Source organism: Coffea arabica, chromosome 4c, assembly GCF_036785885.1.
Source record: "Coffea arabica cultivar ET-39 chromosome 4c, Coffea Arabica ET-39 HiFi, whole genome shotgun sequence".
NCBI classification, from domain to species: Eukaryota; Viridiplantae; Streptophyta; class Magnoliopsida; order Gentianales; family Rubiaceae; genus Coffea; species Coffea arabica.
In genome coordinates, this window is record NC_092316.1 from 16,057,097 (window position 1) to 16,076,698 (window position 19,602).

General features: G+C 34.9%; 1 protein-coding gene across 1 annotated transcript; it reads left to right on the forward strand.

The window, feature by feature from the left end:
- Positions 1–5,078: 5,078 nt before the first annotated feature.
- LOC113739460 (ankyrin repeat-containing protein BDA1-like) lies at positions 5,079–10,324 on the forward strand. Its single transcript, XM_027266678.2, has 2 exons — positions 5,079–5,750; positions 8,998–10,324. Exons 1-2 carry the CDS (start codon positions 5,175–5,177, stop codon positions 9,814–9,816), a joined length of 1,395 nt encoding a protein of 464 aa, XP_027122479.2. The 5' UTR covers positions 5,079–5,174; the 3' UTR covers positions 9,817–10,324.
- Positions 10,325–19,602: the final 9,278 nt, after the last annotated feature.

Genomic DNA, 19,602 nt, shown 5'->3' on the forward strand with positions numbered 1-19,602 from the left:
CTCAAAGGATGGAATTCTATCAAAATTGCTGCAATGAACCGAAAGCTACAAGCTTGTTAAAGCAAAAATTATTTTACACTTAAATGCCAGCCAAACACACTCTAAGCTCAAACCATGATATCAACAAACATGTTTTTCAACTCTCAACATAAAAAAAAATTGGGATTTAAACACATAAAGGGGTCAAAATACAAGAACATGCCAATCGGGAAATTTTCCTTTCGCCACTTGTATCTTCATTTTTCAATTCTGTATTCATTATCATGCCGCAAATCAAATCCTAATCAACAGAATATGCGCCTCTTATACCTATTACTGCCAAAAGACCGATGCAAACAGGCAACATACACAATAGCAACGGACGAAGCATCGAAACTGTGTGATATTTTTCTTGTAGCCATGAATCTGAAACAAAAGAATCTACCCACCATCTCATAGATGATCTCAGTTTCTATTTTAATCCCCAGACCAATTTATCATATCTCCTACCCTTTCCTTTAACCAGAGTCGCACAGGAATGAATACATAACACTTCAATGTTTCATAAGTGAAGCAACTAAGAATCGGAGGAAAGTGTTACCTTTATCCCTTTCAAGGGCAAACGAGGGCTGGAGTGATAAAAGGGCGTTGCTTGATCCAGAGTCCTTTCTTTCTGGTCCTGCTACTCTTCCGTTCTTCCTTTGCCGTTTTTCTATTGACCCTTCAACCTTGCCCCCTCTCTTTTCACTTTGTTTTCAGTCAGTCACTCCCTAATCTCTCCTCTCAATTTTCTTAGCCGCCACCCTCAGAACTTTTTTCTCAGTTGTCAGCCGTTCTCTTTTCTTTTTTCAGATTTTTTAGCCGTCCTCCCCGCCTATTCTTTGCTATCTCCCTTTCCTTTTATACGGGGAATCGTAACCCCTAAACCCTCACCTCAAAGGTGAGGATGAAGGGTTGGTTCCCCCCCATATCCTCAGCCATCCGATTTACCAGCAAATGGTATGGTTTTCACGCTGCTGCATGCGGCTCTTTTCCCTTTGTTTTTTTGAAAAAAGATTTGACAAAATTGATAATAAAATTAAGTAAAAAAAACAACAATTTAAGTAACATCGAACAAAAATAAACAAACTAGAAATAATGAACAACAAAGTTGCGATTTTTCATTCATTCATTTTTTTCATCATTTTTCATTTTCATCATTTTTTTTTCTTTTTTTTTCAAGAAAACATTGAATTTAAATCAAAAACAACCAAAGCATAATTTTTTTTGAATGCTTTTTCCTTTTTTTTCCGAGAAATTCTATGCTAAAAACTTAAAAATAATAAAATAATAAAATAACTAAAAACTAAAAAGTGAATAAAACTAACACGACAAATAAAAACTAAAAAATAAATAGTAAATGAAATTACACTAAAATTTTGGTGTCTACAACTAAAACAAAATAAAAGCATACAAATTATTTAAAAATTTGGTGTCTACAAATGCAGTACGGGGCCCATTATCGATGTCCACACGGCCATCCAAATCACTCTGTTTTAAGACTTTAGTCCTGTTACAACGTCTTCTTCACGTCTTCACTCATTTCTGCTTAATTTCCTTTACACAATTTAATACAAATTACAGGATCAACACTTCCTACGTACATACACAAAGCTCGATGCACAAATAAACTGCGATAATTTTCCGGTTTCGTTTCATCTTTGTTCGAAGACGCAGGGTCTTACACCCCGTATTTCGTATTCCTTATTCCTCTTTCATTGCCTCTTACAAGAACTATAGAAATCACCCTACTAGACGTACATGTGTTTTACTCGTTATTTTACTCCATTTGTCAAAGTTATGGACAAAAGTACTCACCTTTGATTTCTCTGCTTCTGTTCCACGCCGCTGCATTCTGTCACCACAGCTTCGGAAGGGCCTTCCTCAGATATATCTATCGTCAGCGCCTGCGCCTGAATTTACGCCAGTAGACACCACCTCTATCTATTCCGGCCTTGACTTCTTCTTTACCAAATTTTTGCCTTCGATTCCGACCTCACCACCTGTCTTCAAACACACGCATCACTGCGGGCCCCAACATGGCTGTGTGTTTAGTACCTAATACGCTTCCTCTTCCGTGGCCCCAACATGGCTTTGTTTAGTACTATACAACAGAACCGACACCGGCTGTTAATTTTATGCTTCCCGATAAAAAATTTTGTATTCAAGGAAATTGGGTTCTCCTGAACGTCTGATGGACGAAAGCCGTAAAGAGCTGGTCGTTTATAAGACAACCGTTTTAACTAAATTTTATCCCTTAACCCAACATTTGTATTTAAGGCACGTTGTGGTACTCTGTCACTGCAATGGTTGAAAGGCACAAACAGCTGGTCTTTTACTCACCAGCGGGTTTAATTTCATTTTATCTGATAAATCAGTCTGTCTTTATGCCACCTTGGGTTTTATGTTGTTGTAATGGAAGAAAGCCAAGGGGAGCTGACACTTTTAAACTGAGACACCCGTTTGAATATAATAATGGTCCTCAAAATGGATTTAATCTTTAGTTGTAGTGCAGGAAAGCCATAAAGAGTTGGCTCTTTATTCAAAAATGCATTCGAATATGCTATTGTGCGATCACTAACATTTGTATTCAAGTAAAATGGGTACTCTCCGTTGTTATTATGGACGAAAGAGTTGAAAATTGGGGTTGTTTTAATAAAGTTAACGGGTTTATTTTTACTCCTTAGCCCATTATATTTATGTTAATTCCGTTTCACCCCAATGCATTTCCAACTTGTGCAGTACGCTACATTTTCACTGTCCAAACTGCGGTTATAGGTCATCACTTCCTTTTCTATAATTATTTCCTTTCGTCATCCGTACTTGTCAGGTTGCAACGTGGAGGCTTCTTTGCCATATTATTTGCTTTCCAGACCTGCCTTCGAAATATGTGAATACACTACAGAAATTACGTCAAATGAAATGAGAAGACTTAAACTACGGATGGTAGCTAGACTGAGCAATCATTATAACTACGTACAGATGGAACAACTTTACTCCGAGTCTGTAATGTACTGACAAAAAGAAGACTTCAAGTCTTCTATTGTACACGAGTCAAATGAAATGAGAAGAAACCATGGATGGTCGCTAGACTGAGCAATCATCATAACTACGTACAGATGGAACAACTTTACTCCGAGTCTTTAATGTACTGACAAAAAGAAGACTTCAAGTCTCCGTCTTCTATTGTGCACGAGTCAATTTGGACTGCCAAGTTTAAAATTTTTCCTGTTTGAATTTTCAAAGGGATGATTTAAAAAACACTCCTAATGTTTTTAACTATTTTACTAGTCTCCTTTTAGATTTTAAAAATTATATTAATTTTTCTTGAATTTATTATTTTATAATATTTATGTCCAATCAACAATTAAAAAGTGATATTAGGAAAAAGAAAATACTATGATTTCACAATTACTCTCATCTACTAAATTGTTTAATTAATCTAATATATATATATCAAAGTTTAAATCACATATGGCATAAAAAATAGTATACCATTTTATATATTTTACTTAATATAAGATTCAAATTACTCTTTTCAGTTTCGAACTAATTGTAAAAAATGATTAACAACAAATAATAAAAAAAATCAACAACCAAAATATTACAAGGAGCAAACTTTAATATCATAAAAATCTCAATAACTAACATTATTATGTTGACAAGAATATTTATGATGTCAAAATTCGTTCTCTATAATATTTTAATTGTAAATTTTTTATTATTTGTTCTTGATCAATATTTGACAATGGGTATGTAACTGAAAAAAGTAACTTAGATCTTGTATTAAGTGAAAAATATAAAATAATATACTATTTTTTTAATACTATATATGATTTGATCCCTAATGATAAACATCAAATTTTAATTTTTTCTTTAATATGTGAGTAGATATTAAATTAATTAAATAATGTAGTAGATGAGGGATAATAATGGAATCATATTATCTTTTCTCTCATAATATTATTTTTTAATTATTGATTGAACCTAAATGTTACAAGATAATTAACCTTAAAATAGATTATTGCAATTTTTGAAACCCGAAGGAAAACTAGTGAAATAGTCAAAAACCTTAGGGGAGGTTTCTGAAATTATCCCATTTTCAGATGTGCAGCTCTATCTGGGGTATACAAACATGGCTTAATTGGTATACTGACTTTCTAAAAATTAAATGTTAGTCAGAAAATCCAATGAAAAATACTATAATGTGAATTTAAGTGCACTTTTACTAGCAATGGCATGTAACACAAGTACACAATAGTTTCCAAATTTGAGCAAATATAGGGTAGAGACTGAAGAGGTCTTGGCCAACTAGGAAAAGAAAAATAAAACAAATAGTTGGAATATGAAACTTGAGACAGCTAGTAATGTAAGTCCAAGAACTTTTGGCTCCAGACGAGAAAATTCGGGGCATGCCGCTGCGAGTTGCTAAGAAGGAAGTACAACGACATTCGATTATGTAAAATGCCAAGAAATTACTACCAATGAACGTTTACTTATATATTTAAAAGAAAAGGGTAAATTATACATAAACCCCTTATAGATTCATAGCTTGTTACATGATCTCCTAACATTTTAAAATATTCACATCAACCTATTGAGATTTCACACAAAGTGAAAATTTGACAAAAAATGATCTCCATAATGCCATTAGCCAAAATATTAATATTGTCCTTATTTAAATACTAACTCAAACAACTGCCTGACCGCCTTACATGAAAGTGTAAGATAATCATATGAATAAATACAAAAATTACAAGGAATAAAGTGCATAACAAGGTGACTAAATAGATATTATAATTCCTTCATACGTTTTCTCGAATGCTTCTGCTCGTTCACCGTAAACATTGGTGCTTTCTGTCTATTTTCTAGGGATTGTGTAGGGGTGGTCATAAGGATGCTCATATAGACATTTTTAAACTTTAAGGAGAATATGTGATAATACGAAAAATCATAGAGAGATTATTTGTAGTCTGCCCAAAAGAAAACGACATCGGTAGGTTGAATTCTGATCTATTCCTTTTGGTCAACGCTACAATTTCGTTGAAACATCTGATCAAGTTCTTGGTGCCATGTAGTAGTAAAGCAATATACACATATTCATTGCAATGTTGTACGAGGAAAGCGGTTGCTAAATAAAGTCTTTGTAGCAAGTTATGGAGCGGAAATTGACCGAGGCTGCACAATCAGGAGACATAAACATCTTGTATGAATTACTTCGGCTGGATCCAACCCTCTTGGATAAATTTGATAAGCCATCATTCATGGATACACCTTTACACACCGCAGCAGCTGCCGGCTCTACCCACTTCGCCCTTGAAGTCCTAAACTTAAAGCCCTCATTCGGCATCAAGCTCAACCCCAATGGCTATACTCCACTGGACTTGGCGCTGCAGAACGGAAGATTCCAAACTGTTAAACGGCTCATACAGCAAGATCCTGAGCTCATTCGTGGCAAAGGAAGAGAGAGGTATACGCCTTTGCACCACATAGCTGAAGTGGGTAATGCTGATCTTTTGGCTGATTTCCTAGTGACATGCCCAAAATCCATTCAAGATTTGACAATTCGAGGAGAAACGGCTGTTCATATTGCTGTGAGAAACACAAAACTCGGAGCTTTAAAGGTGCTGTTAGGTTGGCTTCATAGGACAAACAATGAACAGATTTTGAACAGGAAAGACGATAATGGAGACACAGTCTTGCATGTTGCGGCCTCTACAAACCAACTGGAGGCAAGTGTTTTTCCCTTTTTTATTTTTAAAGATTTTTCATGTGTGTTTGCTACATGATACTTAGGCACCTTTTTGTAATTTTTTTTTTTTTTTGGTTATCGTTTTCACTTTTTAACACTTTACTCCTTCAAGTACCTTAGCAGTTAACCTTTAGCACCTCTAGCAATTTAATCGTTAACATTATTTTTGGTTAAATTACAATTTGAGAAAAAATTAGGAAAAAAAGAATATTTTATCGGGAGAATTTATAGCCAAGATCAATACACCATTGAAATCCTTAGATCAAGAGAAATTATTTGGTCTGTAAATCTTCAAAGTTGGGTTATGAAATTTGACTCTGAGCTAGAGAGTACTCAAATTCTTTGCTATTGGCTAGATTTTATATGATTGTGGTGTTTAATCATGTCCTTGGTATTGAAATAATATTATGGAAATATATTTTTATTCAAGAGCTTATAGAATTTCATGGGTTTCGTACATTGTATAACCTCAATTCATGGCTTGATTTTCAATATATTGTTAATTTCCTAGTCAACTATTGTTAATTTTGTCTTCCACTCGTCATGAGTGAAATTTTGGTGTGAAATTTATGTTATTTAATGTCACTTTAAGCAAGTAAAGGAAAAGTGGCAAAAAAAAAGGAAAAAAAAAAAGAAGAAATGGAGAAACTAAAGTACTAAAATTGCTAAAGTTTAAAAAAGGTATAAGAAAGTTGTTGTTATTATTATTATTATTTTAGCATAGCAGAGGGGGCTGACCGGCTGAGTAACAAAAAATTAACATTTGGAACTAAAGTGATTGTGACGCTAAAGATTGAAAGGGTTAAGTGCTTTAAATCCTATTCCTATGCAAACTTTTTATTTGAATTCCAAATCAAAACTCCATCTTATACATGTACAACGTTTGTATCATCTGAAGAAACTTTCGCATTTTGTGCATTTCAAAAATACTCTGAAAAATACTCATACCTTTCAATTGACTGTATAAAACACGTAATAAAATTTTAACAAATTTTACTTCAATTTTTCAAAAAATTTAAAATTTGAATAAAGATAATGACATACTTTTTGAGTTACTTAGAAAATAAGAGCGATATATATCATAAAACTGGTAGATGTATACATATTTAAATAGTAAAGCGATAAAATTTTAATAAATTTAATTTCTCATACATGAAAATAAATTTAAAATTAGAATAAATGTAGCATAGTCTTTGAAATCTATAGTATACTTATCTGTATTTTTAGTTTTGTAACTTTCAAATATATTCGTACTATTCATGTACGAATTTATATGCATAATTTTGCTGAACGTATATTTTAGGCCAAACTTTTCATCGTACTTTTGAAAAAAATTTGTATAATATGCATATGTATAATATTTTGTATTATACGCATCCCATATTTTACTATTACATTATAATGTTGTATTATTTATATGTAAATTATTTTATTTATGTATATAACCTTTCTTACAAATATGTATACTATATAAAAAGGGGGAGGTTGGGGTTTGGGGTGAACACTTTTTATCACTTTATATATTTTCAATTTTAACCTTACGAAAATCACTTATTACTTTGCTATCAAAACATAAAGTGCTAAGATAACCATCTGGAATTATTCTTAGCCACAATTATCTACACATATCTTGACAAATTATCTACAACCATAATTATCTACAAATCTTGACTAAACATCTACCTCTAAGCATTATATCTACCAAAATAACAATCATTTGATTGGAAAAAAAAATGTTAAAATACCATATTTTGCTTTAGTGATAAAATTTTATATAAAATTAATTTACAAAAAATAGAGTATTTCTGAATTGTATACAAATCACTTGTACCTTTAACACCAGCGATAATAAAATATGACCGCACACAAAATAGGGTAACCAGTGAAAAATGGGAACAAAACACATGGAACCACAACCGCATTAGCCCTGTCCCCTTGTTTTTGGTGCGACAAAATGCCGAGGAGTCGACAATTCAGCACCAATCTTGGCCCGCTCTGAAGTGCGGCTAAATAGAACTTTATAGCCCACCAAAGTTCTATTTAGCCCGCTTTAAAATAAGATCTGTCCTCTTTTTAGTGGCCTGTCACATGTACAATTATATATTATAATGCAAGGTATTTACAATTTACATATTACTTTATAATAATATATTACATTAATACATAATTATGTAGTAATTACGAGCTCAAGCTCTGAGCAATTATCATGATGTAGAGTGGTTAATCCCAATCTATTGTGCTAAATGCACATTGTAAAGTATCGAGCAGTTGCTCACCTATATATATTTTTGTCCAATCAATACAATCCTATTGTTTCGACAAAAAGAAAAAAGTACTCCCTCCGTTCCACTTTGATAGTCCTGTTTTTCTTTTTCGTCTATCCCAATTTGTAGTCCACTTTCCAATTGAAAAATGTAATTGTATTTTAATTTTTCTAAAATACTCTTATTCAATGTAAGTTGCTGTTACTATAAACCTACCCTATTTAATGAGAGTTGATTTTTTTTTACCATCAATTCAAATTTCCATAAAGTTGTACTATAATTAATGTGAGGGTATTTTAGGAAAATAGCTACCTAAATTGATTGTTCCAACAAAGTTAACTACTTTTTCTTAAACTGTGTGAAAAAAATATCAGGACTATCAAAGTGGGACGGAGGAAGTATTAATTATGAGTTTGGGTGAAGTCCAAAGTTAGGCTCACAACTATCATAATATTTGTGAGCCGAATTTCAATCTCAAAATGTCAGCCCAAAAGCCCGAACTATAAAAGCCTAAATATTGTACCTTTTTTCTGTGAACTGAGTTTCGACTTGTCAAAGCTGAACTTATAAATCTTAATTGACACCCCTATTTGTAATCTTATTTAAACTGTGAAACCTAGGATTTGCATACTTTTGTAGCTAGAAGTTTTTATTGGTGACAGTTCCCTCCCACAAAATTATGTAACTATTAACAAGATCAAAAGCAAGTCCTCATGTTCATTGCGTCATTTGCTTAAGGTGTTTTTTTTTTTCAAATTACTAAGAGGATTCACAATAGTTCCTTACTTTAGTCCTTCAATCACTTGAACCCGCAACCGCTTAGTGAATCGGTTTACCAATTGTGTTATGATTCACTGTCTTCTCATAAGGTAAGAAGAATATGAAAAAAGTCTAAATGCAATTTCTCTAAAAATAATAAACTTTTACTCTAGTAATCCACTGATAGACTTATTAAATCGTCAGGTTGTAAGGTTGCTGATCAACAAAGTCAAAATAAATGAAAAGAATTTAGAAGGTTTAACATGCCTCGATACTTTTACGGGACTTGCAATCGCAGGAGATGAGAAAATTGCCAAAGCTTTACGTGGTGCAGGTGCTAAAACATCTTCAGCTCTGCCCCCAGTTGACACTTTAGCTGATGTTTTGAGTTCAAAGGAATCATTAACCAGAAAAGCTCTCAGGCAAATGGCTCAATGTGATGTTGGTTTGGATGGTTTGTCCAGTGAGATGCGAAATGCCCTCCTTGTGGTAGCTGTTCTAATTGCAACAGCTACCTATCAAGCCGTACTAAGCCCTCCTGGAGGAATTTCATCAGGAGGTGATACCACTTTATTTTTCAGCAATTCTAGCGACATTTCTCCTATTTCAGATTTTACCAGAAAAACTAAAATTACAGACAGCACAGGAAAAGTGCAAATGGGAGAGACTTACTTCTATGTTTTTATTATCTTGAACACGGTAGCTTTCGCAGCCTCCCTTGGCATTATCTTCAGTCTGCTCCCCACAAGCCGTTACAATTTGTTGCTGTTTATCCCTCTGTTAACTCTATTGATGAGCTATACATTTTCGATTACCATCATAGCACCGCACTCACGCTCTTTACAAGTACATGCTTTCTACCCAGTCATGATCGGATTCGGTTTTACTATGTTGATAATGAGGTACAAATTTCCTGAATTCCTTGAGCAAGCTCCAAATCGGTGTATGATCAACTTCTACAAGCGTGACCAGATGGAACGATATGTAATCCGTGGTGGTGGTGCCCATGTCAATCAAGTTTGAGATTCTCTACAACAATGAAAATTCTGCATCCTGAACTTCTACTGGCGAGATTCCTAACCTTGTCGCCAAGTATACCAACTACGTTCAAGATCTTAATATTTTCAGCCTCTTCTATTCACACTAATGCAGAAGCGTTTCTGCCTAAAGTGGCACAGGTTACCAATTGAGCAGCTGCCCTGGCATGCCAAGAGGGTCGCTCTCTACTCTGATCAAAACAAGTTCTGAGCAACATGATTAATCCTAAAAGGTTGGGGTGGCGATACCCTGACTTCCTTCGTGGCTGGTTTTGGGATGAATTAAGGATATTAAATCAATGTAGTTAAGTTCCCTGATCAAATTAATGTGATCCATGTAAAGGCATCATTTGTTGACCCGTTAGGAAAGCATGTTTTAAGGGAATGGGCAGGTGTAGTTGGATCTGTCAGGTTATTTCCAGTTTGTAGTACATGATTTTGCATGACTCGAATTTAGAGTTTTGATAATAATTAATGTGTGTAGGGTTACCGAATTGAGGGAATAAAATAATCACTTAAAATATTTATGTGAGAGAGAAGAAAATAAATAATTCAAATTATTATAGAAATCTCAAACGATGGAATAAAGTCGTACTACAATAAAATCTTACACACACTCTTAGATTCTTTTAAGAAAAAATAGTTGTTTTGTTGTTGTGAATTGATGGGATATTGTGCTTCTAATGGTTGTGGATGGGGGTTATGGGGATACTACTTTAGTACTTTCCTGCTGATCAACGAAATTTTGCTATGCCAAAGAATAATGATATAAAGGTTAATTCAATTGCGACCTCTCACCAGATACATTGCACGACAACAGATGTAGTTTTTTTCCTAAAAGTATTGAAGAACGCATTTCATGGATTCCTTCCCCTTTCTCCTCAAAATTGTTTCATCAAATTTACAAAAAATTAAAGAATGGATAATGGAGATGCGGTTTAATTTCGGCCAAAAAAAAAATTAACACAACTCCTAAGTGCGTTTTTCACTCTTTAGGAAAAGGTTCAAGAGAACTACCACCCTTTCAAAAGTTATTTTAAAAACTTCCATTTTTGGGGAATTTACCCTTACTTGTTGGGGAATAATGAGTAAAGTTTATTATCTACTTGGGGGAATCCTTGTGAGAATTTCTTTTTATAGTTTAAGCTTCACCTTTACCTTTGTCTCAGTACTAAGACTTGGTCCCCACTTCATGAATGTGACTGCTTCTACTTTTGCTTTTGAAAATTTGAAACTTTAATTGTATTTTAATTGAAATAGTTAAGGCACGAGGTGGCATGTAATATTATCGCAAATGTAGGGGAATAAGGGAATTACCTTTCTTAAGAAATAGTATATCGAAGGTACTTAACTAACTAGCATTTTGACCTATGCTATGCATGGATTTATATTTGGAATTTTAGTAATAATAAAAAATTATTTATTTAAAAACTTTTTTTCTAGCTAATAGAGAAGTGATAGGATTTAAGTAAGTGGGGAAGGGGAAGAGGGATTAAAGTCCAAGACCTCCAATTTCTTTGGCCCTCATCAGCCAATAATGAATACTTTATTTAAAATGATTATGTGAAAAAAGGCTAAAAAATCAATATAGTGTCATCCTAGCATTTGACTTATATTACAATGTCGTATTTATATATCTTATGTTAAACACTTAAAGTATATTAAAAAGTATGGAAAAAGCTAAAATTGCTGTCCTTGAAAAAAAATTAAACTTTTGAGTATAAATTTTGTAAAATGATACAATTTTAGTATTTCTATATAAATAGGCATATAGTTTTTAAACAAATATTTGCTATAAAATTTTTGCTAAAACGCTCCAAGAACAACCATCTAAATGCACATTTATTGATTTAAATTCATATATATATGTATATATTTTTTCTTTTATAATCACTTTTTAATGTACATGTGTTATATGAAAAGCATCTAGTTGCATGTACAATAGTAATAAAGAGTTTATTCTAAGTGCAAAATAAAGTGTCAAAACTATTATTCATATACTTCAAATTTAGCGTACAGAGGATAAATTCTAACATTGATAGTGTATAAATTTTAAAAATCCCTAATGCATAAAGTGCGATATTAAAAAATATAAAACTTAGGAAACAATACCTACTGAAATGCCTAAGTTCATGAGTACCAAAAAAATGAAGAAAATTCTTAATTTTATAATCGTATCACTTGCTGCCATTATTGACCATTAAAATATAGTATGAAATTTTAGATTCTATTGAAATTTGAATTATAAGACTAAGACATGAAATGAGTCAAGAAGTTATTATTTTTAAGGAGGAAAAACATATTTACATATTTAAGTTCAAATAACCATAAAAGAAAGTTTGGAATATAAACAGTTGTTTTAGCTTATTGATTTGAATGTGTGTTTTTTGTTTTCATAATATACTGCTTTGACTTCAAATTTTGCATTGCCAAATTAAATGATTTGGGATGTTGTTATGTTCGTTTTATTTTTTTGAATTATAGTCATTTATAAGTTTGATAAGTTTTCAAAAATGAGGTGGTAAGTGAAAATTTTAAATTATCAATTTTAGAAAATGTTGCTCATTGAAAGGCACAACATGATAATATGTAATCTAAAGGTTAAATATTGTTTTATCTAATTAAAATAAATCAAAATTCAAAGGAAAAAGAATAAGAGGTCGGGAGCACTCTAAGAGGCGTAGGCTGAAAAGTCCGTTTGCAGTACACACACACACACACACACATATATATATATCTATGTGTATGTGTATATATACACACACATACACATATGTATGCGCAAACATACACATATGTATGTGTGTATTTATATTTGGCATCAACCATGTTGTTCAATTTATGTACATTTGGTATTGATAGTGGCCGGAAAAGAAGGGATGGGGTGCGTGCAAGTTGCTTGACTAGCCCCTTATTTTTTTTTCAAAATAAAAATATTATTAATGCATCCCAGAAAAGCACAAACGTCAGGGCCATCCTTTCCCCAGGAGCACAAGAACTAATCACCCTGAACCAACTCTAGCCAACGCCTACCGACGACATCTATGGAAACTTGGGAACCCAGACGCATCTAAGGTAATATCACCCCTCACCAACCTAGGTAATACGTTATAGTCCTCATAAATCATCGTACACTTAGCCTCCACTCTAACATTAGACAATCTGTCCGCTGGCTTGTTAGCCTCCCGATAGCAGTGAGACACGACTTCAAAATACCTGCTATATTGCTGCAACTCTAGCAACTCCCTCTGCAACTGCTAAGGACACCTAACCTTTCCCTGAATAATTCGGACCAATATCAGTGAATCAGATTCCAGATGCAACATTCCCAAGCCACGAGATACCCCTAATCTGACACCAAACAGGAGAGCTTTCAACTCCGCCTGAAGACTTGTAGTCTCCGCCTGAAGATTTGAAGCTTTCAAGTCTAGGGCTGACTAGCCCCTTAGATTACACAGAGGATATTCAACTTCGTGCATCGCATGTTGCAATAGGAATTCACAATAATTTTTACCAAAGACACAAGGGAGCACGTAATGAATTTTACCAAAAAAAGAAAAAATAGGAGCACATATAAAAACTTTGACTAGGTCCAAACAAAAAAAAATTAAAAACATGAACTTTACTTAAAATGTATATTGAAGTGTGCCAAAAATAAATAAATAAAAGAAAATACGAATGAAACGTGAAACATATGAAGAATCAATCAATTTCACGGGTTTCCGAAACTGAAAGGTGATATGTAGGTCATATTTTAATAAAGGGATAATTTCACAACCCTCCCTTGAGGTTTATGACAATTTCACTCGGCTCCCCTCAGGTTTTACAAATTACACTGATCTCCCTTGTCACAATAAAATGACTATAATGACCTTCACTTAATAAATAATTCACAATATAATGAAATGAGATTAAAAAAAAGAAAAAGAAACCTAATCTTACGATTATCATGTTTACAAGTTACAGCCAACAACGATTCTCTGTCACTTACTATTACTATGTTCTCATCCATCAACCTCTTCCTCCTATAACTTGCTCTCAAATTATCACCAATGATTATCTATAATTGTAGCCAATCACATCACAAGTGATCCCTCAAACTCTACTATATATTCCTATTCCTGCTTTCTTCTCTTTGGAATTGCCAAATCACAAGTTTTGTTGAGGGATTAGATTTGATGATTAAAGTAAAATCCGATTTCATGGTCAAACTAAGAGAAGATGAAGAGGCACACAATAATAACGGAACAAATAATGCAATCATTGGCCAAAAAAGGAAGAGGGACTGAAATTGATAAATTTGCTAATTTGTCTATCATTCATCCAAAAGACTTTTTAAGATGTTAATAAGTACATTTATATTTCTTTTTATACTTGACAATTGTTGGTTGTAGTTTCACTATGGGGATAGAGTTTTTCTCTGTATTTAAGACGTTAACATGTTTAGAGATATAATGGTAGGCTCATTCATATGTGCATGAGAAAGCGATTTTATTTGTTTTAGTATGCTGTGGAGTAAGGATGAAAGATTTAAGTGTTAGAAATATATGTATACTATTGAACTTTCATTAATAGTTGTAAATAATTTTGCAGTGAAAATAAGGCCTTGTTTGGATTGTATTTTTCTGAATTTTTTGTAGAAAAATTACTACAACGATTTGATTTATGTGAGATAAAAAGGTTATTGGAAAATGTGTTCACGGAAAACGTAACAATTTTTCTTTGAAAAATGGCAATCTAAACACACCCTAAGGAATATGCAGTCTTTGGCAATCCAAACACACCCTTGAGCTTTTCCAGTCTTTGGGAAGATGCAGTGATGCACTAGAACTAGAAGTCAGACTCATCACAAAAAAAACTAAAAAAATATATAAATGACATCAACAACAAAATAATAATAATAATAATAATAATTAATCAATTGTATCCTATCATTGACAGTTTGATATAGGCCCCGTTTGGAAGATGAGTTTTTTGGGTGTTTGTCTAAAATTTTATTGTAGATTACTGTAGAAGTTGTAAGAAAAATTTTTAGGTTGAAAAACTTTTTTCTTTCTTTCTTTTTTCTTTTCTTTCCTTTCTTCTTCTTCTCCTTTCCCCCTCCCCCGGCACCTCTACCTCTAACTAGAAGAACCAGCAACCTTGGTAAAAAATTTTTTCCCTTTTTCTCTCCCCCTCTTTCCCTCTCCTCCCCCTCCCTGTTGCCCTCCAACGCCCAAGAAGTTGCAGGCTATAGCCATGGATTTTTTTTTTTTGCTTTTTTTCTCCCCACTCTTGTCCCCCTTTCTCGCCACCCTCCCTCTCCCCCATGTGTATTCCATCTGGTCGCCCAGCAGCCATAGGAATTTTTTTTCCTTTCTCTTCTCCCTCTCCCTCTTCTCTCCCTTCCCCCTCACCCTCCGACGCCAAAGTTGTTGCAGTCGTGGATTATATATATATTTTTTAGCTTTTTCTCTCCCCCACTCCTCTCCTCCCCCGTCACCCTCCTCTTTCCCAAGCTACGATCTAGTCGCGCGACCAAATCGCAACCCCCCTCCCCTTCCCCCTTTGCGATTTGGTCGTGCGACCAGATCGCAGCTAGCGGAAGGGGGAGGGTGGCGGGGGAGGCAGAGGAGAAGAGGGGAAGAGGAAGGGAGAAAGAAAAAAAAAGAAAAAAGAGAGAAGCACCAACAGATCGGTCAAAGGGGAAGGGGAGAGGAGGAGAGGAGAAGAGGGGGTGATGGAGAGGGAGAGAAAAAAAAAGAGGAAGGCTGGCACTGGTGGCCGGAATAGTGACCGGCGCCGGAAGCGGTGGTGGAGGTGGTGGCTGGTGATGGAGGACGTAGTGGGTTGGGTGGGAGAGGGAAAAGAAGAAAAGTTGAAGGCACTACAACAAAAATGGCCTTTAGCGGCATTTAAAGGTGTCAGTATAAAAAATTTAATCTGATACTTTATCTATTTTGACACCTAGGGCAAGTGTTGTCCCTTCCATTATGGGGATAGCCTCAAATCTTTAGCAGCATTCAAATGTGTCAGGCAAACCATGCTGCTATATCTTTACCTCTGCTAACAAAATCCTTTTTTGTGATAATCGAAAGTGTCTGTATAGCGTTAGGACATCAGTAGGGAATTAGTAGGATATCAAATTTATGAAGGCATCTTGAGTTGTCTTAATTTATGGCTTTAAGGACACGTAGCCATGTGAATTTACAATGTGTTGGACGACATGCCCATTTGTTATTAGTGTTTTTCGAAGTTAAGCTATGCTGACACTTTTAATTGCCAGGAGAATTTTCCCTGATTTTTTTTTATATGGAAGCAACCTGCAATTAGTTCTCTCTGCTGTACATTCCATCAACTAGAATCACAAGGGACTTGTAAAATTATCCCAAAGAGCAGAATGCATATAGCAATGTAAAAGAAGAAGTCGATACTCAAATATAATTCATTGAATTAAAAGTCGATAACAAGTACAAACATAGCAAATACTAAAATCGCAAACAAGTGCTAAAAGCAAGTACTAAAATATTAAACAAGTACTGAAAGATTCTCATTTACAATAACTTGAAAGCTCTATCGGAAGCACAAAATAAAAGACTCTCATCCCTAATAAGTTGAAAGAAGTAGAAGTAGCTTCCAAACTTTTCATTTTGTTGAGAGTCCTCAGGCATAACCACGAAGTCCCCATCATTCTTCAGCTGGTTCCACCTGTGCACATAAACCAAGGGGATCATTCGATCATCATAACTAGAACTAAAATTTCAGAAAATCCGCAATGTATTTAAGTGCATATCTCACCAAATGACAAGGCCAAGCAACTGGTGCACCAAGTGCATCTTGAATCGTTTGTTGTAAACCATATGGTCTAATCAATTGCTCACGTGGAGTCATTGCAACTGGTATCTGTATTTCACACTAGTTTGGCTCAAGAGCTTGTCCCCCGACCTCATCCAAATGGATTCAGACTCCGTAAATATCCTTTTGCCACGATTTTTGTTGGGTCAAACAAACTTTTTAGTAAAACCATATTCCCTACCTAGTAAACATCCAACAAGTACAAGAATCAAACTCATGCCAAATTCCATATTACAAATGCAAAAGTTTAGAAGTTGTAAATACTTACTCGAATAGGTCGCGTGGCTCGCGATGGAGCATGGCTTGATACATTGTTAGATGATGATGAAGGATGTCTCGGGCTATCAATTGGAGAGCCCTTTCCATGTTGAACTAAAACCATTTTCTTCAAGCTAGCTATTTCATCATCTTGTCGCTGAAGCCTTTCCTCCAAACAGACCAATGTTGACTGTTGTTAAACACTTATACGGTAGCATGTGTTACGACTAGAAATGTCTTCCCATAAGTCCATTGGATTCACACCGTCACTAAACAAGCGAACATGACCATGTTTGTCTTGCCCAACCACCTGGGCAAATATATTATCGCGACCAACTGGATCTTACAAATCCGATGGAAGCTGATTTTTCAGCTCAGTCATTTTTTTCTACATAATAAAGGAAAACACTTGTTATTGCAAAAGACTGTCTGAAAACATCCATGGTAGAATTGATAGGCTTGTGTTCTCGGATCCTTACCAAATTCTCAGCAACTATGGTACTTGATGGAGTTCCATCGGCATGAGTATAAAACTTATTGAATATTTCTACTCTAATAGGAGGTCTTCCCAACTGTTTGGCCTGTAAGAAATTGAATCGTTTTAATTATAGTTTTAGCATTTAGCATATAATTAAAAAACAAGCTAACATAATGAAACATGTACGAGCAAAAAAAATTAGCAACTAAAAAGTTGATGAGGTATCACCAAGTGGTTCTGAAGATGAGCAAATGACTTTTTTCCGGTTGTGTGGTTCATCTTCTTCTCCCCTCTAGCTTTCTTGTTCCTCTCACTTAGTTTCTAAATTTCAAAATCAAAAGCAAGATTACAGCATTTAATAAACACAACTTTATGAAGAATGTTGTAGCTGATTTGTACCTTTGCTTCTTCACTTTTCCAATAAGCCCAAAGTTTGATCCATTGCTCTTCCCGTACCCTTATGTCCTTTTGAAATCGAGCTTCAGCATTTGGCACGGCAGGATCAAAATAGTTAGCCTTTAAATCTGCCTTCCAGCTTCTCCATTTTTTGTCAATAGATCTTAAGGTCCAAGCTTCCAGTCCCATAGGCAAAGCAAACCTTTCCTGAAACGTAGTTAGCAACAAGAAAATCAACACAACTTCACAGTAATTTTTGTACAAAGCATACATCATACAAAAGCTACCATTACCTTTATCACTTCTAACATGTCCATTTTAAGTTTCCTTGGCATCTTAAGCCATGTTTCAACATCTATTGGACAATACATACCATTCCTAGCCAAACTGCCCAAGAATTCAGAGAAAGATTCTTTTAACAATACATACCATTCCTAGTTGTTATAACAACTAAAAATAATTAAAAATTTTGGGAAGCTAACAAAAAACATTCTTTTAATCAAAATGTTTTCGGTTACTCAATTTATTTTATGCTGCTAGCAATTATGTATGGCTTGTAGTCTAACATGCCATTGGAAGGATCGAATTAGTTTATGAAACAAGAAAATTAACTTGTGAATACATGAACTTTCCATTGATAAACATTAGGATTAGAATTGATTGAACATAAACATTGAACATATATATATATATATATATATATTCAATGTTTTCAATTCCAAAGCAATTGCCATTGAACTTTGTGTTAATTAGAAACTTACTATCACTTACAAGATCTTACTATTGAACTTTTCAATGATTAACCTTAGGCTTACACTTACAACGCATTGATTGAACATAAACATATATATATATATATATATTCAATGTTTTCAATTCCAAAGCAATTGCCATTGAACTTTGTGTTAATTAGAAGCTTACTATCACTTACAAGATCTTACTATTGAACTTTTCAATGATTAACCTTATGCTTACACTTACAACGCATTGATTGAGCATAAACATATATATTTTCAGAGGTGGCTCGGGAGCTCTTGCACGGGGCCATCCTTCTGCGCGATTACAACTTCATCAAGACCTTGAATCCATCCGACCTCCTCGACTACTATTATGTGGGGGTAGTACAGGTCAGCTCTCTTTTTTCCTTTACCGAATGTGTTTCCTCTAGTCCCTTCTTCCTTTCTTTATACTGACCAATACCCCTGACCCGAACTGTCAGATGAACGTGGTAGGTCCTGAGCTGGCCAGGCGATATGAGAGCTTAGTTCCCCTGCTGAGTGAGACCAAGACAGCTAACGAGAAGCTGTCTGGTCAGCTCGAAGCCGCCACAGTAGAGGCGGAGGGCCTGAAGAAGTAGCTCGCACAAGTTCATTCAAACTTCGAGCTAGAGCTGAAAAAGAATGCTGCCCTGACCACCCAACTGAAGGACGAGCAGCAGAGAGGCACCGAGTTGAAAAAGCAGATTGCCTCGGCAGGGGAAGAGAGGCGTCTGGAGGGTGTTCGAGAGTTTTTGAGGTCGGAAACCTTTATAGACGACCTGGCCATTCTGAATACTCCTGTGCTTCAACATGGGTATGCCCAGGCCTTGGTACAGGAGCTGAATCTTCCCGGGTTTGACTTGGGGAAATTTCAAACTACAACCCCATCGCGTTAGAGCAGGTCGACCATCTGGTGGAAGACTACTCACGCGAGCGCAAGCTGGCTGACCTAGTTGCTGACCCCTCGCTGCCTGTGACGACCCCTGAGCCTGAACGGGAGGAGGAGGAGGGAGAGAACTAGAGATAGCTAGAGTAGATTCTTAGGGTA